Source organism: Kogia breviceps, chromosome 14 (genome assembly GCF_026419965.1).
Source record: "Kogia breviceps isolate mKogBre1 chromosome 14, mKogBre1 haplotype 1, whole genome shotgun sequence".
NCBI classification, from domain to species: Eukaryota; Metazoa; Chordata; class Mammalia; order Artiodactyla; family Physeteridae; genus Kogia; species Kogia breviceps.
The window spans coordinates 23806683-23831428 of NC_081323.1; the positions used below are offsets into that span (position 1 = coordinate 23806683).

General features: G+C 42.4%; 2 protein-coding genes across 5 annotated transcripts in view; one reads left to right on the forward strand and one right to left on the reverse strand.

Moving 5' to 3' along the window:
- The first annotated feature begins 3251 nt into the window (after positions 1-3251).
- The window catches only part of GSS (glutathione synthetase), a 46731-nt gene continuing 25236 nt past the window's right edge, over positions 3252-24746 (forward strand). For 3 of the 4 annotated variants that reach the window (XM_059039061.2, XM_059039062.2, XM_059039058.2), the window contains exons 1-6: positions 3252-3372; positions 6206-6340; positions 19200-19345; positions 21660-21735; positions 22035-22174; positions 22877-22993. In XM_059039061.2, coding sequence (XP_058895044.1) covers positions 6212-6340; positions 19200-19345; positions 21660-21735; positions 22035-22174; positions 22877-22993 — 608 coding nt within the window. In that variant the 5' untranslated portion in view covers positions 3252-3372; positions 6206-6211. Of the gene's footprint in view, positions 3377-6205; positions 6341-19199; positions 19346-21659; positions 21736-22034; positions 22175-22876; positions 22994-24746 lie in introns of all 4 variants that reach the window. The other variant, XM_067013267.1, reaches the window with a different exon arrangement.
- The window catches only part of ACSS2 (acyl-CoA synthetase short chain family member 2), a 74113-nt gene continuing 57020 nt past the window's right edge, over positions 7654-24746 (reverse strand). The window contains exon 17 of the mRNA XM_067013260.1: positions 7654-8371. Coding sequence (XP_066869361.1) covers positions 8313-8371 — 59 coding nt within the window. The 3' untranslated portion in view covers positions 7654-8312. The remainder of the gene's footprint in view (positions 8372-24746) is intronic.

Below are 24746 nucleotides of genomic sequence, written 5' to 3' on the forward strand. Positions count from 1 at the left end.
GTAAAATGGACATGATAACAGTACTCACCTCATAGGTTTGTGGTGAAAGTGAGATAACAACTGTAAAGCCAGCAGCCAAGTACCCGGCACTTAACGAGCAGATCAAATAAAGATTCGTTATTGCTAGAAAAAAACCCCAGAACAGATTCCATTTTGAAAGTGAGGGAAGTGAGATTCAGACGGGTGAGCAGTCTTGCCCACGGTCACACTGACAGTTTGTGGAGTCAGCATTTGAACTCAGGTCGGAGACATCAAAGTCTCAAGACATCATAAACTTGCTCTGCTCCAACATCTTCAGCAGGTTCCCTGATGTCCACTAAAGGGAATCCATCCTTGCCATGGAGGGAGGAACCAGCAAAGGCGTGAGGCCAGAAAGACCTCGGGCAAGTTCCCTAATCCTGGGTTCCTTGATCTGGGATCCCTGAGTAGGCCTGAAGAGGTCTCTGAATTCCTCCACATGGTCTGCTAAAAGTTTGTGTCTAATGGAGATTCTCAAAGGAGCCTATGGCCTCAAAAGTAACAAACGACTGACTTGACCTCACTTCCCATGTTTTCTATCCACCCAATGGAGATACAGTACCCACCTGGAAAGGCTGTGAGGGGATCAAATGAGATGGTTTAGGAGAAGCACCTGAAACATCCTAAGCTTTCACCTAATGTTGGTTTCTTTCCCTTCCTCCCTCCCCAGCTTATTTCCATCAGTCGGCAAATATTATTGAGTATCTACTATTCCAGGTGCTGGGGGTAAAGTGGTGACCAAGACAGATATTGCCCCTGTTTTCATGGAGCTCACATTCTAGTGGAGGGAAACACATAAAATTAATAATTTCAGATACTAATAAGTGCTATGTAGAAAATACATGGGAAAGTGTGATACAGGCTGATCAGGTGGGGATGTCATCTGAGGAGGCAACATCTGAATGACAAGAAGGAGCCACTTATGCCAAGATTTAGAGGAAAAGCATCTGGGCAGAGGGAGCAAGAAAGGCAAAGCCGGGCTTCCCTGGTGGCGCAGTGGTTGAGAGTCTGCCTGCCGATGCAGGGGACACGGGTTCATGCCCGGTCCGGGAAGATCCCACACGCCGCGGAGCGGCTGGGCCCGTGAGCCATGGCCGCTGAGCCTGCGCGTCCGGAGCCTGTGCTCCGCAACGGGAGAGGCCACAACAGTGAGAGGCACGTGTACCGCAAAAAAAAAAAAAAAGAAAAAGAAAAGAAAAAGAAAGAAATGCAAAGCCTTTTGCTGGAAACATCTTTGGCCAAGAGCCCCTCACTTCCAGTCCCACCACAGACTGGTTCCCCTTGAAGTCACATAACTTCTGAGGCTCAACTACCACATCTACAAAATGGGAATGAAAATACCTTACCTGCCACAATGTGAGAGGACACAACCACAGGGGTGTTAAGGTCTGGGATCCTCCCCAAATCTTACAAATAGGCACAGGATACACGTCACTTGGCACCCATCTTGGAAGAGGAGAACCTGCACAGAGAACCCCGGGTCATGATTTTTTTATCTTTAATTTCATGCTGCCCTAGAAATAGCTTCCTTTGTTCCTTGTTAGCCCGGTGGACTTTTTCTGGCACCTGGGGCCTATTATAGTAGTCACTGCTCCTTCAGACTCTCCCTTAGGTACAAAACCAGACAAAAGAGGGACATCATAAAATCACAGTTGTGGCAATAACCAGACCACCTATCCCTTCCTTACCACCAACAAGATTGGAAAGCTCAGGCTGTCCTGTAGGTAGAGAATGTACATACTTTATTATTTTTAAAATATTTATGTATTTATTTATTTTGGCTGCACTGGATCTTAGTTGCAGCACGTGGGATCTTCATTGTGGCATGTGGGCTTCTTAGTTGTGACATGAGCCCGGTTCGCCTGCATTGGGAGCATGCAGTCTTACCCACTGGACCACCAGGGAAGTCCCACATACTTTATTTAAGGAGTTGGAAACATCCTGTACCCTGGATTGGGCCAATGATTTATAATCAGTCAGAGTTCTCTCTCCTAAATATCTCTTTAATCTGTCCCCTTCTCTCTATCTTCTCGGCCCCACCACATCATCTCACACCTAACTACCTCTGAGATCTCTCTCTGGCCTCGGTCTCCCCACTTACAAACCATTTGCCATGCTGTAACCAGCACCTAACACACCATGTCTCCCTCTTCCTTAATATCCTTAGACAACTCATTGGACAAATGCTAAACTTCTTAACCTAGCATCCAAGGCTCCCTCCCCAAGACTGAGCTCCTAAAAGCCTACTCCAACACCCAGACCCTCCTCAGTATCTACACCAAACTCCTCATTGTCTCTAAAACAAGACTAGCCACATTCAGAATTATTTGCCTTCGCTGTTTCTGCTCCTGCTACTTGGTACACTAGCCCCTTTCCTGCCTCTAACCTCCACCCCTACTTCCTTCACTGTTTACACATGCTTACCTGTCCTTCAAGACCCCAAAAGCCTTCCGTACTTCCCCAGAAAAACACTGTTTACCTGTCTACCCTTTTAATCAGATGTGAAAGCCAGGGCTCTTAGTCATGGTTAATTCCCCAGAGCCCAGACTGATCAATTCAGTTTAATTAAAATTCATATCAGGTGCTTCAGAATGAGAAGAATCCTATCACAATCCAGAAAGAAGGAACAGTTAAAGAAGTGGGAAGCTGCCAAGGGGTGAGATGGAGGTAGGGATAAAAAAAAAATCTGCATTAAAAAAAAAAAACAAAACTGCACCAGATCCTGATGCAAATGATATTGGACATTTTGTGAAACACTAGATCACCCTCAAACGTTCCTAACTTTAAAACTGCTGGAAAAATGAAATTACTTTCCTTTTGCCATTAGGGCTTTTCCTGCAGCTGTCCCAGGGTTGGGGAAATCGGCTGTTCTTTGGGTTCCAACACTGGCTCAGCCTTTAACGTGTTATGGGACCCTGCGCTGGGCTCTGTCTCTGTCTCTGGGCCTCTATTACCACACCCACTACCACCAACTGTGTATCCCCAAGGCAGTGACTGTCCCACTCTGAGTATCAGTTTCCCCATCTTGCATCGGAAGTCAGCAGTTCTGACGCCCTACGAGCTTTAGCTTTGTAAACCCGTAGCTCCCGGCTAACCCAACACTACTCCTCCCTTCCTCCCCAACGTGCCGTTCCATAGCGGCCCTCACACGGACCGCCCCTTCCCAGCCACCGTCCAGCTCCGCTGCTCTTTAAGCCCTGCCCGGGGTGGGGTCGGGGGTGGGGTGGGGGTGGGGGTGGGGGTGGGTCGAAGGGGGCGCGCAAGCGCGTTGGATCACATCGAGGCCCCGCCCCATGAAGCTCCGGTAAAGGCGCGAGGGGGCCTGAGTACGGAGTGCGGCAGGACGACGAACGAGTAGGTTGGGGCACGGCAACGGCGGCCGGCAAGGGTCACGTTTCTTCGGGAGGAAGACCATGAGGGAGGGGGTCTGTCAGCTATTGGAGACCAGGAGATGTCGCAGCTCATACCCATGGCAGGGACCTGGAAGCTGGTGTCCAGTGAGGGGGTGGGGCTGGTGCTTCTTGATTGCAGATTTCCTAGATCTCCTGACTCCAGATTGTGCTGGTGTCAGGCACTCGGTGCCGGTGAGACTAGAGCCGGAGTTTGGTTTTTTTAAAACAACAAAAGTGGAAGCAATTAGAACCAAACTTTGCCCCTGGTGGGAGCGAGCGGGCCGTGAGGTGGGGCAGGCCTGGGCAGGAGACCGTGTTGTTGCCCCGAGCCTCACGCAGGCATTGGCCTCGCCCTTGGCTTTTAAGTCCGACCGGGGTTTTCTTGTGGGCGTGTTAAGGCTTCTGGTGATCTGTCTCCAGTATGTCATTCATTCATCATTCTTTCATTTAACATTCAGTGAATACATTAGTAGGCGCTGGAGCTAGAGAAGTGATCAAGACACACTATTCCCAATGATACAGGGAAAATTAATGGGCCGTAGAAAGAAGCCCTGGGCGGTAAACAGGGACGGCTTCTGAAACTAAGTCGTGAGCGGTGGTCGGAGTGGTGGGGATTGTCCCAAAGAGAGACGACAGCAAATGCCAAGGCCTGGAAGCGGGAGACTAGCTGGTGTGTCCTGAAGATACATCACTCCGAATCTGTTTCGTGCCTAGGGAAGAGATGGTGGTAGTCGGAACCACGCCTCCTAACGGTGAAGGTGGAGAAAAATCAAGGAATTCAGAGTACTGTATACTGAGATAGAATCCACAGGATTTGGGGAGAATGGGGTGTAGGAAAGACGTATGTACAAGGCTTGGGTGCCTGGGTCGGGTTCATCAAGAGTAGGAGCAGGGTATTCCCTGGTGGCGCAGTGGTTGAGAGTCCGCCTGCCAATGCAGGGGACACGGGTTAGTGCCCCGGTCCGGGAAGATCCCACATGCCGCGGAGCGGCTGGGCCCGTGAGCCATGGCCGCTGAGCCTGCGCGTCCGGAGCCTGTGCTCCGCAACGGGAGAGGCCACAACAGTGAGAGGCCCGCGTACCGCAAAAAAAAAAAAAAAAAAAAAAGAGTAGGAGCATTTTTATGGGGAGACAACAACACGTTCTATTCTGGTTCTATGGAGACTCTCAGTAAGCAGTTGTATATTCTCCGTTGAAGGTCAGGAAAAGCACTGCAGTGAAGTTATAGATTCGAGTGTCATCAGCAAAACAGAAATAAAGCCACAAGAAGGATTGAGACCGTAGAATGAGAAAAACAAAGGGCCCAATTAGCACTTCTCATAGTAATTATTTTTGTCTTATCTTTCTTTGCGTCTTCAGTCAGGGTCCTGGCATTAGATGCCAATCAGTGTTTATGCCAGCTAAACAAAACCCAACAGCAGGCGGAAATGATAGAATCCCAGAGTTGTGAAGAGATGGGGGCCAATGGAGGGTTCCATTGCTCTAATGTCAGAGTCACATGTTCTAGTCTTGGCTCTGCTACCAGCCTGCTGGTTGACCTCTGACAAGTCTTCTACCTGTAAAGTAGGTACAACCAAAACAGAAGCTCCCATGTATAGAGCTTCAAACACTGCTAAGGAACTACACACAGGTTTTTTTTCATTTAATCCACATGGTGACCTTATTTATAAAGGAAGTAATTATTATGGATTCAAACCCAGGTCTGAGGCCAACAGACTATCATTATTGGTCTAGCACCAGTTCTGTCATGGGGAGTGGGTGATGGAGCTGAATGTGATGGACGTTACTTGTCATTCTCCAGCTCTCTTCCTGGGACCACTGAGCTGGGCAGCCATGTTCTAATGACTGGTGTTTCCAGATTTTTATCCAGATTTTCTTACACCCCTGGGGCCTGCTGCAAAATCAGTGAGTGTCAAAGTGTGAGTTGGTTCACCCTGTGTGTCTCTGGCAGCCAGTTGTACTCCTCCTATTACATTGGGCACTTGGGTTTCAATTATTTCTATCCTGCTAATATGATTTCTCAAGAATATTTTCTGTCTTTTGGTTCTATGATGATAGATGTCCATACAAGGAATGTAATCATTTCCTGCTAGTGAGTTTGCCTCTGGTTAGTATGAGGGAGGAGTTCACATTATTTGCATTTAATAGTATTCCACAAAGAGCTCCTTTCCCCCACTCCCACATAATTTATTTGAAACCTGCCAACATGTGTTGTTGGAGCTAGAAGGGAAATTAATAATATATTGCAGTAGTTCCCATCCCAGGAAAATTTATTAAAAATACAGAGCTTCAGCCCTTCCCTCCCCTCAGACCTTTTGAATCAGAATCTCTAGTAGGGCCCAGGAATCTGTATTCTTTTCCAAGCTCTCCAGAATATTCAGCCGGTTTGGAAACCATGGTCTACCCCAGGCCCCTTGTTTCACAGGTAGAGAACCTGCAGCTCTGGGAGGAGAAAGAACTTGCCACGATCACATATGTTATTAGCGCCTCTTTCTCCAATGGAAAGCATTGGGCTGGGAGTCCAGAGACCCGAGTTCAAGTGCAGGTTTTACTAGTCATTACCTTGGGCAAGTCATTTCATCTCTCTGAGCCTCCGCTTCCTTACTGTGAGAATAAGGCCATCATTGGATTAGGACTCAAAAGAAAGAGTGTCAATGGAAATGCTTTGTCAAGCTTTCCATTTTGTGCTCATGGAAATTGTTAAGACCTGCCAGCCAGTATTCACTCCCCTGTACCACACTGCCAGTTGCTGGGCCCCAGGCCATGTGTCAGCCCTTCTCTCTCCTTCTGTTGCAGGTCGGGATGGCCACCGGCTGGGGGAGCCTCTTGCAGGATGAACAGCAGCTGGAGGAGCTAACAAGGCAGGCTGTGGACCGGGCCCTTGCGGAGGGAGTGTTGCTGAGGACCTCACAAGAGCCCAGCTCCTCGGATGTAAGCCCCTGACCCCTCCTCACAGCACTGACCACACTACTTGGATCCTACTAGGCCCCTGCCAGGCTGGAGGCAGCTCCTTTGGATTATCTATTTTTTCAATAACTAAAATTGATCTCTAGAAGTATGTAAAGTTAAAAAGCACCATGCTAGAGTAATCATATTTAAGTCTGGGGCTTGAAGTGTGACTTAGGTAAGTTACATAGCCTCTGTCAACTACAGTTTCTTCAAATATAAAAAGGAATAATAATGGGGCCTACCTCATGGAGTTGGTAAGAGAATTAGAAGGTAATTCATGTGAAGCACCTTGCCCAGTAAACTGTTAGTTTTTAAGGCCCCCTAGTCACACTGCGTTCCCTGTAATTAGTTTGTGGTATATCCTTCCAGGTCTTTCTCTGTGCGTTTACATACATATATATGTATATAAAGAAATACAGTTGACCCTTGAACAGTGCTGTGGTTAGGGGTGCCAGCCTTCTGCGCAGTTGAAAATCTGCATATAACTTATAGTCGGCCCTCCATATATGCGGTTCCTCTGTATCAGAGTTTCAGCATCCATGGATTCAAGCAACCTCAGATTGCGTAGTACTGTAGTATTCACTATTGAAAAATATCTGCGTATAAGTGGACTTGTGCAGTTCAAACCCGTGTTGTTCAAGGGTCAACTGTATATGGTTTTTAAAAGACAAATTGGATGATATATATTATGCTGTGATATATTTTTGTTTTCTTTTCATTTAACAATCTGTCTTGAACTCTTTCCAACTCCCTCCGTAAAGGTCAGCTTCATTCTGATGCATAGGATTCCAAGTGTGAATGGATCACAGTTTAGCTTTCCTCTACTGATGGTTATTCTGGTGATTTCTAATGTTTTATGACTACAAATAGCCCTACAGGGAACGTCCACATACATGCCTGTTTGGGCACCTGTATGAGTGTTTCTCTAGGGTTGATACATAAAAGTTGAACTGCTTAGTCTAAACCACATCTTTAAAAAAATCTCATCCTTTAAAAAAGAAAAACTTTTAATTTTGTGACTAACTAAGACATTTTCAGGCTTCAAAATTCAAAGTGTATAAGAGTTTACAGTTTAACCCTTCCTTCTACATTCCCTAGCCACTCAGTTCTCCGTCCCTGAAGGCAACCCGTGTTTTAGTATGTTTATTTTTTTAGTTAGTTTACTCATAAGAAGAAAATACGTATATATTCCTTTTCCCCATTTTTTACACAAAGAAGCATATTAGACAAGCTCTTCTAGCCTTAAAATATACCTTATGTTTATCCACATTAGTAACTAAGCCACATACTTTTTTAAAACAAATTTATAAATTTATTTATTTTAAAACAAATTTATAAATTTATTTATTGATTGATTGATTTATGGCTGCGTTGGGTCTTCGTTGCTGCACGCAGGCTTTCTCTAGTTGCTGTGAGCGGGGGCTACTCATCGTTGTGGTGCACGGGCTTCTCATTGTGGTGGCTTCTCTTGTTGCAGAGCATGGGCTCTAGGTGCGTGGGCTTCAGTGTTTGTGATACACGGGCTCAGTAGTTGTGGCTTGCGGGCTCTAGAGCACAGGCTTGGTAGTTGTAGTGCACGGGCTTAGTTGCTCTGCGGCATGTGGGATCCTCCTGGACCAGGGGTTGAACCCATGTCCCCTGCATTGGCAGGTGGATTCTTAACCACTGCGCCACCAGGGAAGTCCCAAGCCACATACTTTTATTACCAAGCCACATACTCTTTTGTCTCTGTGTGCCCAGAACCTAGTTAAGGGCCTGAGTGTCCAAATTCAATAACTGTTTACTGAGGCCCAAGTGAATGAGAATGGCTGTCACCTAAGGTAGGCTGATACTATAAAAAGTCTGCCTCTGGCTTTGGGAATATAATTGCATGGTTTGTGAACTTCAGATTTTGTGAACTTCTTGTGAGAACCCATGATGAAGCACCTTCCACTCCGAGATTTTATTTCTTCTGTTAATCAGTAGGTATTGTGTGCAGGTCCAACAGCTGGTCCTTCTGGAAGTCAATGGAGCCTAGAAAAGGCACAGTCCTCAGTGAGATTTCCAGTCCAGAGAAAAAAGACAGGAAATGTGTGTATGTGTATGTATGTGTGGGGGATTTCATTCCAAATCTTTACCAGGTGCCTGTTCTATGCCTGGCCATTCTAGGCACTGAAGACACAGGTGAGTCAGGCAGAGGTTCTGAACTCTGGAGCTCATGGTCTAGTTGGAGAATGTACCACAAGACAAAATTAAATAATGTCAGTTCTGGAGACTTCCATGGTGGTCCACTGGTTAAGACTTCACCTTCCAATGTAGGGGGTATGGGTTCGATCCCTGGTTGGGGAGTTAAGATGCCACATGCCTCGTGGCCAAAAAACCAAAACATAAAACAGAAGCAATATTTTAACAAATTCAATAAAGACTTTAAAAATGGTCCACATCAAAAAGTCTTTAAAAAAATAATAATGTCAGTTCTATGAGGAAATATAGGCCACGTGCTACACAATATTAGCTATCATTTATTGAGTATTTACTACCTGCCAGGCACTATTCTAAACATTTTGGAATCTCTAACTCATTTAATCCTCACCATAGCAGAGATGAGGAAACCAAGGCCCAGAGAAGTTAAGTAACTTCTCAGAGGTCATTTAAATGGTGGTATAATTGGCAGAGCCAGAATTCAAATCCAAGGAGTTTGCCTCCTGAGTCCATGCTCTGAAATTACATTTTTTACTGCCTCTCCCATGATACTGTATAGGTCACCTGGAAGAAGGATCAATTTATTAGTAGTATTTGAACTATATCTTTAAAGACAAATCGCAGAAAGGAACAGCATAGCAGAGGCCCCAAAGAAGGAAAAGACAAAACATGTTCAAGAGAATGCAGCTGAATGCAGGGGACATAAGTGGATATAGTGGGAAAGACTCAGGCCAAAGTCAGACAGCCAAGAGGCTTTGGGTACTGGGCAGAAGAAGAGTGTGAACTTCGTCCTGTAGATCAGGCCTACAGACCAGCCACGTGCAGATTAAATAGTTGGCTCCTGCAATGTTTAGAGAGTTAATTTATTTTTTTAAATACATGACCAGGGCACAAAATTCAAAAGGGTATTCAGTGTAGAATAAGTCCTTCCTCCAGTAATGGTTTTCCCTCCCCAGAGGCAAGCATTGTTAACAGTTTTTTCACCAGATTGTCTATAAAAGGTCAGAGCCAACATTTTTTTTTTGAAGTACAGTTGACTTACAATATTGTGTTAGTTTCAGGTATACAGCATAGTGATTCAGTATTTTTGCAGATTATACTCCATTATAGGTTATTACAAGGGAATGGGTATAATTACCTGTGCTATACAGTATAGTCTTATTGCTTATCTATTTTATATATAGTAGTTTGTTTCTGTTAATCCCATACCCCTAATTTGTCCCTCCCACTTTGGTAACCCCACATAGAAACCCCTTTGTTTTCTATATCTGTGAATCTGTTTTGCATATACATTCATTTGTATTATTGTTTAGATTCTATAAATAAGTGATATTATACAGTATGCTGATATCATACTGACTTACTTCACTAAGCATAATACCCTCCACTGTGTTGCAAATGGCAGAATTTCATCCTTTTTTATTGCTGAGTAGTATTCCATTGAATATACATACCTTGTCTTCTTTATCCATTCATCTGTTGATAGATACGTAGGTTACTTCCATATCTTGGCTAGTATAAATAGTGCTGCTGTGAACATTAGGGTGTATGTTTCTGAATTAGTGTTTTCATTTTCTTCGGCTATATAGCCAGGAATGGAATTGCTGGATCATATGGTAGTTCTGTTTTCAGTTTTTTGAGTAACCTTCATATTGTTTTCTATACTGGCTGAAACAATTTACATTCCCACCAACAGTGTACGAGGGTTCCCTTTTCTCCACATCCTCTCCAACATTTGTTGTTTATAGTCTTTTTGATGATAGCCATCCTGACAGGTGTGAAGTGATATCTCATTGTAGTTTTGATTTGCACTTCTCTAATTAGCGATCTTGAGCATCTTTACATGTGCCTGTTAGCCATCTGTATGTTTTCTTTGAAGAAATGTCTATTCAGGTTTTCTGCCCATTTTTTGATTGGGTTGTTTGTTTTTTTGATATTGAGTTATATGAGCTGTTTGTATATTTTGGATATTAACCCTGTGTCAGTCGCATCATTTGCAAATATCTTCTACCATTCCGTAGGTTGTCTTTTTGTTTTGTGTTATGTCAAAGAATGTTCCACCTGTGTTCTCTTCTAGGAATTTTATGGTTTCAGGTCTTACATTTAGGTTTTTAAACCATTTTGAGTTTATTTTTGAATATGGTATGAGAGAATGTTCTAGTCTCATTGTTTTACATTTGGCTGTCCAGTTTTCCCAGCACCACTTATTGAAGAGACTGTCTTTTCTTCATTGCATATTCCTGCTTCCTTTGTGGTAGATTAATTGACCACAGGTGCATGGGTTTATTTCTGGGCTCTGTATTCTGTTCCATTGATCTATGTGTCTGTTTTTGTGCCAGTACCATGCTGTTCTGATTACTCTAGCTTTGTAGTATAGTCTGAAGTCTGAGAGGATTATACCTCCAGTTTTGTTCTTTTTTCTCAGGATTGCTTTGCAATTCAGGGTCTTTTATGGTTCTGTATAAATTTTAGGATTATTTGTGCTAGTTCTGTGAAAAATGTCATGGGTGTTTTGATAGGGATTGCATTAAATCTGTAGGTTGCTTTGGGTAGTATGGCCATTTTAACAATATTAATTCTTCCAATCTAAGAGGATGGGCTATCTTTCCATTTCTTTGAATCATCTTCAGTTCCCTTCATCAATGTTTTTATAGTTTTTAGAGTATAAGTCTTTTACCTTTTTGGTTAAATTTATTTCTAGGGATTTTATTTTTTTGAGATTTTAAACAGGATTGTTTTTTACTTTATCTTTCTGATATTTCATTATTAGTATGTAGAAATGCAACAGATTTCTGTATATTAATCTTGTATCCTGCTATCTTGCTGAATTCATTTATTAGTTCTAATAGTTTTGGGGTGGAGACTTTAGGGTTCTCCATATAGCGTATCATGTCATCTGCAAATAATGATAGTTTTACCTCTTCACTTCCAATTTGGATACCTTTTATTTCTTTCTCTTGTCTGATTGCTGTAGGTAGGACTTCCAATACTAGGTTAAATAGAAACAGTGAGAGTGGGCATACTTGTTCCTGAATTTAGCAAGAAGGGTTTCAACTTTTCATTGTTGAGTATTACGTTGGCTGTGGGTCTGTCATAAATGGCCTTTATTATGTTGAGGTATGTTCCCTGTATACCCGCTTTGATGAGTTTTTATCATGAATGGATGTTAAATTTTGTGAAGTGCATTTTCTGTGTCTATTGAGATTGTTATGTGATTTTTATCCTTCCTTTTGTTAATGTAGTGTGTCACATTGATTGATTTGTGAATGTAGACCCATCCTTGTGACCCTGGAATAAATCCAGCTTGATCACAGTGTATGATCCTTTTTATGTATTGTTGGATCCAGTTTGATAATATTTTGTTGAGAATTTTTGCATCTATATTCATCAAAGATATTGGCCTGTAATTTTCTTTATTTGTAGTGTCTTTGTCTGGTTTTGGTATCAGTGTAATGGTGACCTCGTAGAATGAATTTGGGAGTGCTCCCATCTCTTCAGTTTTTTGGAATAGTTTGAGAAGGATAGGTATTTGTTCTTCTTTATGTTTGGTGGAATTTCCCTGTGAAGCCATCCAGTCCTGGACTTATGTTTGCTGGGAGTATTTTTATTACAAATTCAATTTCACTTCTAGTGATTGCTCTGTTCAAGTTGTTTCTTCTTGATTCAGTCTTGGCAGGCTGTACATTTCAAGAAATTTGTCTGTTTCTTCTAGGTTGTCCAATTTGTTGGCATATGACTGTTCATAGTATTCTCTTATGATTTTTTATATCTCTGTGGTATCCATTGTTATTTCTCCTCTTTCATTTCTTATTTTGTTTATTCAACATTTTTTAAAATCATGAAATTAAAAAGAAAAACTCTAGATACCCAGCTTATCTTGAAAAATCAGGTCAGTTGGCAATCCTATCTCACCTTCCTTCATGGCAGCAATTGGCTAGAGTGGAGTTATGACTGCCCCCTTTAGATAAGGTAGGAGTTCTTACTTCTGTCACTCTCTGTTGTATTGTTTTCCTGGCTGTGAAGATGAATGTTTATTGTCATGCATGTGCTATAGTTTTTCTTATAATAGAAGAATATGACTATGTCTGTGTATCTATCGAGAGTGAAAAGACTGTTTCAGCCTTTAGCCTATGGACAGCAGAGAACAGCGCTGTACTATTCATCCCAAATCCAAGTGGGCATAATGAGTCACATGGACAGAGGCAGAAGGAAGTCTTAACAGAAAAACTCTTTGGGAGTTTTTCATGCCACATGGGATTTGTTGGAGGAGTCAGAGTTCTGAGCTTTAAAACCAAGGAAATACCCCTCCAATTTTCACACATGCACTCAGCGTATGAAGTCACCCCTTACATATGTGCAATATTTCCCACTCTAACTCCTAAAGGCTTCAAGCTGAAAAAAACCTTACTCTCACAAACACCCTTCCTTAATTTTGTCTTAAATTGGTGCTGAGGATGGCAATTTGGGAATTACATAGAAAATTTTAATTGGATTTACATTAATTACCTGACATTTCTACTTTTAGAAATTTACAATTTATGAACCTTCTCACACACAATATGCCTAGAATGTATATTCTATGATGTTCACTGAAATGTCAAGGTGTAATGGAGGAAACAAAGGAAACCACCTTGATGTTCATAATAGAAGGCTAGATTCAATAAATTATGCTATATACAAAGAATGGAATACTATACAGCCATTAAAAAGAATGAGAGAGACCTTCAAGATGGCAGAGGAGTAAGACATGGAGATCACCTCCCTCCCCACAAATACATCAGAAATACATCTACATGTGGAACAACTCCCACAGAACACCTACTGAACACTGGCAGGAGACCTCAGACTTCCCAAAAGATATATTTTTTTTTTTTCCTTTTTCTCTTTTTGTGAGTGTGTATGTGTATGCTTCTTTGTGTGATTTTGTCTGTATAGCTTTCCTTTTACCATTTGTCCTAGGGGTCTGTCTGTCCGTTTTTGTTTTTCTTTTTCTTTTTTCTTAGTATAGTTTTTAGCCCTTGTTATCATTGGTGGATTTGTTTTTTGGTTTAGTTGCTCTCTTCCTTCTTCCATTTTTTTTTCTTTTTTTGAAAAATTTTTTATTTTTAATATATTTTTTTATTTTAATAACTTTATTTCATTTTATTTTATTTTCTCTTTCTTTCTTTTTTCTCCTTTTTCTTCTGAGCCATGTGGCTGATAGGGTCTTGGTGCTCCGGCCAGGTGTCAGGCCTGTGCCTCTGAGATGGGAGAGCCGAGTTCAGGACATTGGTCCACCAGAGACCTCCTGGCTCCACGTAATATCAAACGGCAAACGCTCTCCCAGAGTTCTCCATCTCAATGCTAAGACCCAGCTCCACTCAATGACCAGCAAGCTACAGTGCTGGACACCCTATGCCAAACAACTAGCAAGACAGGAACACAACCCCACCCATTAGCAGAGAGTCTACCTAAAATTATAGTAAGGTCACAGACACCCCAAAACACACCACTGGATGTGGTCCTGCCCATCAGAAAGACAAGATCCAGCCTCATCCACCAGAACACAGGCACCAGTCCCCTCCACTGGGAAGCCTACACAACCCATTGAACCAACCTTAGCCACTGGGGGCAGACACCAAAAACAACGGGAACTACGAACCTGCAGCCTGTGAAAAGGAGACCCCAAACACAGTAAGTTAAGCAAAATGAGAAGACAGAGAAACACACAGCAGGTGAAGGAGCAAGGTAAAAACCCACTAGACCAAACAAATGAAGAGGAAATAGGCAGTCTACCTGAAAAAGAATTCAGAGTAATGATGTAAAGATGATCCAAAATCTTGGAAATAGAATGGAGAAAATACAAGAAACGTTTAACAAGGACCTAGAAGAACTAAAGAGCAAACTAACAATGATGAACAACACAATAAATGAAATTAAAAATTCTCTAGAAGGAGTCAATACCAGAATAACTGAAGCAGAAGAATGGATAAGTGACCTGGAAGATAAAATAGTGGGAAGGGACTTCCCTGGTGGTGCAGTGGTTGGGAATCCACCTGCCAGTGTGGGGGACGCGGGTTTGAGCCCTGGTCCAGGAGGATCCCACATGCTGCAGAGCAGGTGGGCCCATGCGCCACTACTACTGAGCCTGTGCACCACAACAGAGAGTAACCCCCGCTCGCCACAACTGGAGAGAGCCTGCACGAAGCAATGAAGACGCAATGCAGCCAAAAATAAATAAATAAATTTATTTTTTAAAAAAATAGTGGAAATAACTACCACAGAGCAGAATAAAGAAAAAAGAGTGAAAAGAATTGAGGACAGTCTCAGAGACCTCTGGGACAACATTAAACACATCAACATTTGAATTATAAGGGTCCCGAAGAAGAAGAGAAAAAGAAAGGGACTGAGAAAATATTTGAACAGATTATAGTTGAAAACTTCCCTAATATGGGAAACAAAATAGTCAATCAAGTCCGGGAAGCCCAGAGAGTCCCATACAGGATAAATCCAAGGAGAAACATGCCAAGACATATATTAATGAAACTATCAAAAATTAAATACTAAGAAAAAATATTAAAAGCAGCAAGGGAAAAACAACAAATAACATACAAATGAATCTCCATAAGGTTAACAGCTGATCTTTCAGCAGAAACTCTGCAAGCCAGAAGGGAGTGGCAGGACATATTTAAGTGATGAAAGGGAAAAACCTAAAACTAAGATTACTCTACCCAGCAAGGACCTCATTCAGATTCAGTGAAGAAATTAAAACTTTACAGACAAGCAAAAGCTAAGAGAATTCAGCACCACCAAACCAGCTTTACAACAAATGCTAAAGGAACTTCTCTAGGCAGGAAACACAAGAGAAGGAAAAGACCTACAATAACAAACCCAAAACAATTAAGAAAATGGTAATAGGAACATACATATCAATAATTACCTTAAATGTAAATGGATTAAATGCTCCAATCAAAAGACACAGACTGGCTGAATGGATACAAACACAAGACCCATATATATGCTGTCTACAAGAGACCCACTTCAGACCTAGGGACACATACAGACTGAAAGTGAGGGGATGGAAAAAGATATTCCATGCAAATGGAAATCAAAAGAAAGCTGCAGTAGCAATTCTCATATCAGACAAAATAGACTTTAAAATAAAGATGATTACAAGAGACAAGGACACTACATAATGATCAAGGGGTCAATCCAAGAAGAAGACATAACAATTGTAAATATTTATGCAGCCAACATAGGAGCACCTCAATACATAAGGCAAATGCTAACAGCCATAAAACGGGAAATCAACAGTACCACAATCATAGTAGGGGACTTTAACACCCCACTTTCACCAATGGACAGATCATCCAAAATGAAAATAAATAAGGAAACACAAGCTTTAAGTAATACATTAAACAAGATGGACTTAATTGATATTTATAGGACATTCCATCCCAAAACAACAGAATACACTTTCTTCTCAAGTACTCATGGGAAATCCTCCAGGATAGATCATATCTTGGGTCACAAATCAAGCCTTGGTAAATTTAAGAAAAAATTGAAATCATATCAAGTATCTTTTCTGACCACAATGCTATGAGACTAGATATCAATTACAGGGAAAAAAATCTGTAAAAAATACAAACACATGGAGGCTAAACAACACGCTACTATATAACCAAGAGATCACTGAAGAAATCAAAGAGGAAATCAACAAATACCTAGAAACGAATGACAATGAAAACATGACGACCCAAAACTTATGGGATGCAACAAAAGCAGTTCTAAGAGGGAAGTTTATAGCAATACAATCCTACCTCAAGGAATAAGAAACATCTCAAATAAACAACCTAACCTTACACCTAAAGCAATTAGAGAAAGAAGAACAAAAAACCCCAAAGTTAGCAGAAGGAAAGAAATCATAAAGATCAGATCAGAAATAAATGAAATAGAAACAAAGAAAACAATAGCAAAGGTCAATAAAACTAAAAGCTGGTTCTTTGAGAAGATAAACAAAATTGGTAAGCCATTAGCCAGACTCATCAAGAAAAAAAGGGAGAAGACTCAAATCAATAGAATTAGAAATGAAAAAGGAGAAGTAACAACTGACACTGCAGAAATACAAAGGATCATGAGAGATTACTACAAGCAACTATATGCCAATAAAATGGACAACCATGAAGAAATGGACAAATTCTTAGAAAAGCACAACCTTCTTAGACTGAACCAGGAAGAAATAGAAAATATAAACAGACCAATCACAAGCACTGAAATTGAGACAGTGATTTAAAATCTTCCAAAAAACAAAAGCCCAGGACCAGATGGCTTCACACATGAATTCTATCAAACATTTAGAGAAGATCTAACACCTATCCTTCTCAAACTCTTCCAAAATATAGCAGAGGGAAGAACACTCCCAAACTCATTCTACGATGTCACCATCACCCTGATACCAAAACCAGACAAAGATACTACAAAAAAAGAAAATTAAAGACCAATATCTCTGATGAATATAGATGCAAAAATCCTCAACAAAATACTAGCAAACAGAATCCAACAACACATTAAAGGGATCATACACCATGATCAAGTGAGATTTATCCCAGGGATGCAAGGATTCTTCAATATATGCAAATCAATCAATGCGATACACCATATTAACAAATTGAAGAATAAAAACCATATGATCATCTCAACAGATACAGAAAAAGCTTTTGGCAAAATTCAACACCATTTATTTTAAAAAAACTCTCCAGAAAGTGGGCATAGAGGGAACCTACCTCAGTATAATGAAGGCAATCCTACTACTGGGCATATACCCTGAGAAAACCATAATTCAAAAAGCAACCATGGGCTTCCCTGGTGGTGCAGTGGCTGAGAATCCACCTGCCGATGCAGGGGACGTGGGTTCGTGCCCCGGTCCGGGAAGATTCCACATGCCGCGGAGCGGCTGGGCCCGCGAGCCATGGCCGCTGAGCCTGCGCGTCCGGAGCCTGTGCTCCGCAACGGGAGGGGCCACAACAGTGAGAGGCCCGTGTACCGCAAAAAAAAAAAAAAAAAGGTTCTGAAGAACCTAGGGGCAGGACAGGAATAAAGACACAGATGTGGAGAATGGACTTGAGGACACAGGGAGTGGGAAGGGTAAGCTGGGACGAAGTGAGAGAGTGGCATGGACATATATACATTACCAAATGTAAAATAGATAGCTAGTGGGAAGCAGGCAGATTGCACAGGGAGATCAGCTCCGTGCTTTGTGTCCACCTAGAGATGTGGGACAGGTAGGGTGAGAGACGCAAGAAGGAGGAGATATGGGGATATATGTATATGTATAGCTGATTCACTTTGTTATACAGCAGAAGCTAACACACCATTGTAAAGCAATTATACTCCAATAAAGATGTTTAAAAAATAAAATAAAAAGAATGAGAGTGCTCTATTTGAATGTATTCGGAAATGTCTCTGAAATATTTATAAAGCTAAGGACAGAACAATGTATGTATTATATGCTTGTGTGTGTGTAAAAAATAGAGAATATATGTATGTATACATATACATTAGTCTAGAAGGATATGTGAGACACTAGTATACCATTTGCCTCTGGGGAGGAGAAGGGCTAGGGTGGGAGTGAGATGTACTTTTCACTATGTATCCTTGTGTCTTTTTTGAATTTATATCATGTGTTTGTATTATCCATTTAAAATAATAATTTTTAAAAAAATAAATATATAAATGCCAAGTTCTAACACCCTTAACTCATACTACTATAATGACAAGCATATTAACTCAGAGGTTAGACTCAGGAATGCTTCATAATATAAGCACAAAGTCATAATATAAGTCACAAAGTCATCTTACCTTCTCTTACCCAAGTTCTAGTTCATTTGTTGTTGGAAATCTCAGAATGCATTATCCCCTTCTAAAAATAGTATTCTAGATGGTATTTAGGTTTCCTGACTCTGCCAAAGTCCAGAGAACTCAGAATGCAGCTGAACTCCAGGCCTGGCAACCTGGGTCACCATCTCCAATACTGAGGGGAAACCACTCCTGGCTCCTTCTCTGGAGACCAGAGTCCACTTCTGCTGCAGCCCTACCTGCAGGACTCTCCCTCTCCCCCAGCCACAAGGCAAGGGGACTGGGCTTGGATATGAACTAGCTAAGAGTATGTGTGTGTGCGTGTGTGTGTGTATGTATGGTGGTTGTTGTTTAGTAACATTCATGGTTCAAGTCCCAGTGTCACTTATTAGCTTTATATAATTTTGGACATGTTACTTAACCTCTCTGAGACTTAGTTCCCTTATCTATTTATTAGGTATAGATAATAATAGTATCTTTCTCATAGGGTTAAATGATGAATCCATGTAAAGTATTTAAAACAGTGCTGAGCACACAGTCAGTGCTCAATAATTTTTTGGTTTGTTTGTCTTCTAGACTTTGTAATATTTTATCTCTTTACATTAAAAAAAAAATCAGAAGCAAAATGGCCAAAAACAAAGTCTGCAAGTTCTCTTTATACCCATTCCTCGTCCTGTTCTCCTCCCTACCTTCCCAGAGGTAACCACTATTCTGTAGTTTGTGTGTCCTCAATAAATGTAGGGCACACTTTCCATGGGGTTATGTTTGCAGGAAGACAACCCATTCACAGGTGTTCAACCCATGCCCACTCTCTCTCCTCGATCAGGTGGTAAGCTATGCCCCGTTCACACTCTTCCCCTCACTGGTCCCGAGTGCCCTGCTGGAGCAGGCCTATGCTGTGCAAATGGACTTCAACCTGCTGGTGGATGCTGTCAGCCAGAATGCTGCCTTTCTGGAGCAAACTCTCTCCAGGTACATGGCAGTGGGGCTTTGGGGGCTGTGAGGTGCTAGAACCAAGGGATTGGAAGACTGGGGAGTCAAGAGCTATTACTCAGGCAGATGACTTGGTGGGGTGGGGGACAGGTACTCCCCAGGAGAAACAAAAATTTGTAGAATAGATGTTAGGAGACCTGGCTTCTAACCCTGGCACTACCACTTATTTATATGGCCTCAAGCAAGTTCCTCTCTTTCTCTGGGCCTCAATTTCTTCATCTGTAAAATGGGAGGTTGGCCTAAATCTAAGGTCCCTTCCAACACTGACATTGTGTGATTCTCTGACCCATGACCCCCCTGCTTTGAAGACTGAAATTTCCATTGTAATTAGGGAGAGTCAACCTAGTTTTAGAGAAAACAGAGGGCAGGAGGGGTTATGGGTTTAAAGTCAGATTTCCTACTTCTCTTAAGCAGTGACCCTTTCTTGTCACTTCAGGCCTCTTAATCTCTGGGTGGGACGGGGTGCAGACTGGGCCACACCCAGTTCACGAGGATACAGAACCCTTGAAATGACTCACTCTATTCCCCCGCCTCTGTCTCTTCTCCCTTGATCTTTTTTCCCCTTGAGGCCCTGGGGCAAGGGAAATTTCTTTATTTTAGAATTAAATTAGAATTAAATATATGTGTGTGTGTGTGTGTGTGTGTGTGTGTATGATTGCATGTCTCATTAATTTTTCAAAAGAAAAGAACTATTTTGTTAAACAAAATCTTTTTTTAAAAAAATATTTATTTATTTGGCTGCACTGGGTCTTAGTTGCGGCATGCGGGATCCAGTTCCCCAACCAGGGATCGAACCTGGGCCCCTGCATTGGGAGCTCGGAGTCTTAACCGCTGGCCCACCAGCGAAGTCCCCACAAAATCTTTTAAAAATGTGCACATTGGTGTGAGGGTGAAAACAAGAAAGGTTCATAATGGTAAGAAGTTTGGAAACCATTGACTTGGAGCTAAAAACCCACTGAGTCCTGAACGTACAAACCTTCCCACCACCTTTTCCTCAGATCTTTCTCGGGATGGGCCCGGCTTTTGTACCTGTGATTCTAGATTGTGGGAAATATGAGCAGCCTGATTTATGACCTTTATCCTAAAGCTGCAGTTATGTGTGAGACCTTCCCTGCAGCCCATCTCTTCAACCCGTCTTCCCTATTACCCTCTCCTCTGAAATACACACAAACCCTAGCCTGTAAGGGAGAAAAGGCCCAGGGTCACATGAGCTAGAATAGCAAACTAGGAGAGTCCCAGCTCAGGGACTCTCCTCTTCACCAAGGGCTGCAAAACCCCATGAGAGCTGGCTGGGGAGAGAGGAACTTCAGGGCAGGCCTGAGCTACATGGGCTCAGTGGGGCCCCTGTAACAAGATGAGCCTGAGAGTTAGGCTTGAGCAGGCATGCAGAGACCACCCTGAATCTTGAGAGGCAACAAGTGAGTTACCTGTGGGTGTTTCTTCCTAAGACTCCAGAAAACCATACTGGCTGGGTCCTACCTCATGTCACATGTCACAGTAGCACACTGGGCCATGATGATGAGCTAGCAGAGACATGGTCCCCATCCTCATGTGGTTTATAGTCAAATAGGAGAGACAATACTAGTCATCACACAAATAAAATGGAAAATTACAACTGCAATCAGTGTTATAAAGGAGAGGTCCACAGTGCTATCAGAGTGCACACCAGGGGGATCTGACCCAGATAAGGGTCAGAGGAAATGATATCATATAAGGACTGGTTGAAGAAAAAAATTAGGATATTTAGCTTGAGTCAGAAAAGCCTTTCGGGGCACAGGGCATAACTGCTGTCTTCTAATCTCTGAGTGCTGCCATGGAAGAGGTGGAAAAGACTTGTCCTGGGAGGTCCCAGAACATAGGGGAAGCTACAGAGAGTTAATGTTAGGTCAACTAGAAAGCTTACCAACTACAGAATGGTCATATCGTATGCCAGTTTTGAATTCTTCTTGGGACCACACACTGTGTTCAATTCTGTACATGTAATATCTCATTTACTCTCCACTACAACTCTCTGTTATAAATATAATTATATTCCCCTTCATTTTACAGATGAGCAAACTGAAGCGTAGAGGTGACATGGTTGTCTGAGGTTGCGCAATAGTGAGTGGTAGAGCTGGGATTTGAACCCGAGTCATCTGGCTCTAAAGCTGGGTTCTAAACCACTCTTCTCTACAGGGTTGGTGTGGGTGTTCAATTTTGAGCCAGTAGACCCAGAGAGGATTCAGGAGACAATGAAAATCCTTGACCTTTAATGTTCGATGTAGCCTAGAAAATACTCTGTTTCCTCTTTCAGCACCATCAAAAGGGACAACTTTACTGCTCATCTCTTTGACATCCACAAGCAAGTCCTGAAAGAGGGCATTGCCCAGGTAACCATTCCCCACTTACCCCAGTCTGGGACCTGCCCCTCCCATCTCATTCTCTTTTTTCTTTTTAACCAGAAGAATTTGGCCTAGTCCCTGAGCTCATGGGAATCTGCCTCTCATTGGTCCCCACTGGGTTTATATATTAGTGGCCAATCCTGGAACGTCCCAAAGAATGATTCCACTGGGTTTGGGAGTGTTAGCTGGCACCTCTGCATAGAGTTCATGGTACCTGTCTGCTCTGTGGCTAGGCCCTCAGAGTCAGCCCCTGGGCAAACGTCCTCAGCCTTCAGTTTTCCCCACAGACGGTGTTCCTGGGCCTGAATCGCTCAGACTACATGTTCCAGCGCAACACAGATGGCTCTGCGGCCCTGAAACAGATTGAAATCAACACCATCTCTGCCAGCTTTGGGGGCCTAGCCTCCCGGACCCCTGCTGTGCATCGGTGGGTCCCTTGGGCAATCCTGGGCACACTAGTGAGGTGTCAGCCTGAGGAGCCTACAGTCATAGGTGGGGGCAGGGATCTCCAACGCTGACTGTGCCTTCCTGGGCCTTGGGTCATGTGTTTCCACCTCGTAGCACAGTTTCCACTTGTAATTAGGTCTTGGTGTGTCAGAGAAAGAAGGGACCTCAGGGTTCATCTGGTCCTGCCCCTTCATTGTACAAGTTAGTATTCCAGGCAGAAGGAACAGTATCTGTGAGGGTCCTGAGGTAAGAAAGAGACCTGAAAGGAGGTCATAATCCAAGGCGGAGAGGGAACAGGGGCTTCCCTTCTGAGTGCTGGACCCTAGCAACATCCACTTCTAGTCAGTAGTGATGCTCCAGGTTGCTGTGATTGCACATGGTCTATAACTGGATTCCAGACAGTACCTGGGGCTCAGGGAAAGGGGTTTCAGTTCATTGGGAGGCTTGTGTGGAGTGGAAACACAGGGTCTCAGGGCTCCTCTGGGCATGTACACCACGGGCCAGGCTTAGGGCAGCCTAACACATTCCAGCCTGAGGTGGATCCTACAAGAGCATGATGGTAGGATGCTTTTTAGTGGTCAGCTGACTCTCAAAGTGATGTTCCTGTAATTGTCTATGAGTCACAGGCCGAAGGGTCTTCCAAGTCCTTCCAGTTACTAAGTAGGCATCTCTCTTTCAACAGACATGTTCTCAATGTCCTGGGTAAGACCAAAGAAGCTGCCAAGGTCCTCTCCAATAATCCCAGCAAGGGATTGGCCATGGGGATTGCCAAAGCCTGGGAACTCTACGGCTCAGCCAAGTAAGGGGAAGAAAAAGTGTCAGCAGAATCCTGCTTTAGATTCAGCATTCATGGATACAGCAACTTCTTTGCCTGACATCATTAGGAAATCATGAGGGAATTTTTCTTGAAATAGAAGCTTATACTTTGAAGCACCAAAATTATCTTAATGGAGTTTTGGGCTTCCTTCTTAAATAAGAGATGCTGATAATAATTTAATCTTTTCTCATTGGCTACAGGTGATCGTTGACAGTCAGTGATTGCACCTTGATGTAATGCAGGGGTGCTACCTAGAGTGAGAGAGGCATGTGAGGTTGTTAGCCTGCACTAATGGCCCCAGTTATTAGGCTTTATCCTCTTATTCTTTTTTTCATAGTTTTTCTGTCTGTTTTCCTCATAGTTTTTTTCTGTCTGTTTTCCTACTAACAGCTCTTACTTCTTACTGCTGTCACTTTGCTTGAATTTAGAATCTCCACTGCCATCCTTATACCTCCTTTCTGATTTGTTGTAGTTTGGGAAAGCAAATGATCTGTTATATTTGTGTCTAATGAGTGTGAGGGCCTCTTTGATGAGTAAATGCATAAACTTTGATTTAGGGATTTTATAGTATCTGTTTTAACTGTTCAGAGGCATTTTTTTTGCTTCCTTCCTATTTCTCAACCGTGTTCCAGATGTGTAAAGATGCTAAATGTTCCAGATATGACTTCTGGATAAGTGAGCGGCCACTGTACTGACAGTTATTGCTATGTTAATATAGCATTAATAGTTTACCCTTAATGAGCACCTACTAGTGCCACACTTTCTGCTAAGCTCTTCATATACAGGATCTCATTGAATCCTCATTTCAAACACTCTGAGGTAGATATTATTCATCTCCCCCATTTTAAAGATGAGGAAACTGAGGTTCAGAGAAGTGAAGTGCGTTGTTCAAGGTCAAGTGATGAGTTGGTGGTAGAGCCCAGAGTCCATCTCCCTCTAGAACCTGCATTCTTAATCACTTTATTGCCTCCAAGAGAGCCTCTCTGGGCTTGTTAAGCCTCACTAAGACTCAAGAAACCTCAGACTCTGAGCATTTGGAAGTCATCAGACAAATATTTTGTCAAGTAGAACTCTTGGCTAGGTTGTATTTTAAGAGTGAAGCCAGGAGATGGGTCAGCTAGGGAACTGCTGATAGACGAATGCTGCAGAGGGTTTCTCTAGCAAGGCTGTGAATAACATGGAGAGAAAAGACTTGTGTGCTCAGAATTAGGCACTGGTAGGTAGGAGCTGTGGGGTCCCTGAGCCAGGAGTGGATTCCCTCATTTTGAGAGTCAAATAGGCACTTCTGCTGACCCAAATATGACCTTTGCTAAAGTCTGTTCTTTTCCTTGAACATCAGTTTCCGAACTTGTAAAATGGGGGTAATAATAATACCTAAAAGGATGGTAGTGAGAATTAAATGAAATCATAGATTTGAAAAATGCTTTAAAAAAATTCAGTGAGGGTCATTATGTGGTACTTTCAATAATAACGATAATGATAGTAATAATTACTACCATTTAAAGAGTTTTGTTTTACAGAAGAGCAAACGGAGGGCTCAGAGAGGTTGAATAACTTGCCCAAAGTCACACAGTAAGTTCTAGTAAGTTTAGAACTCACATTTATCTGCCCCTAAAGCCTGTGTTCTCTCTACTACACTGTTCTTCTGAAAGGAATGGTCCCATAGTATAGACTGAAAAACTGAGGTGCAAGCATTTGTAGAGCAGATGAATTTTCATCAATTATCTCATAATTT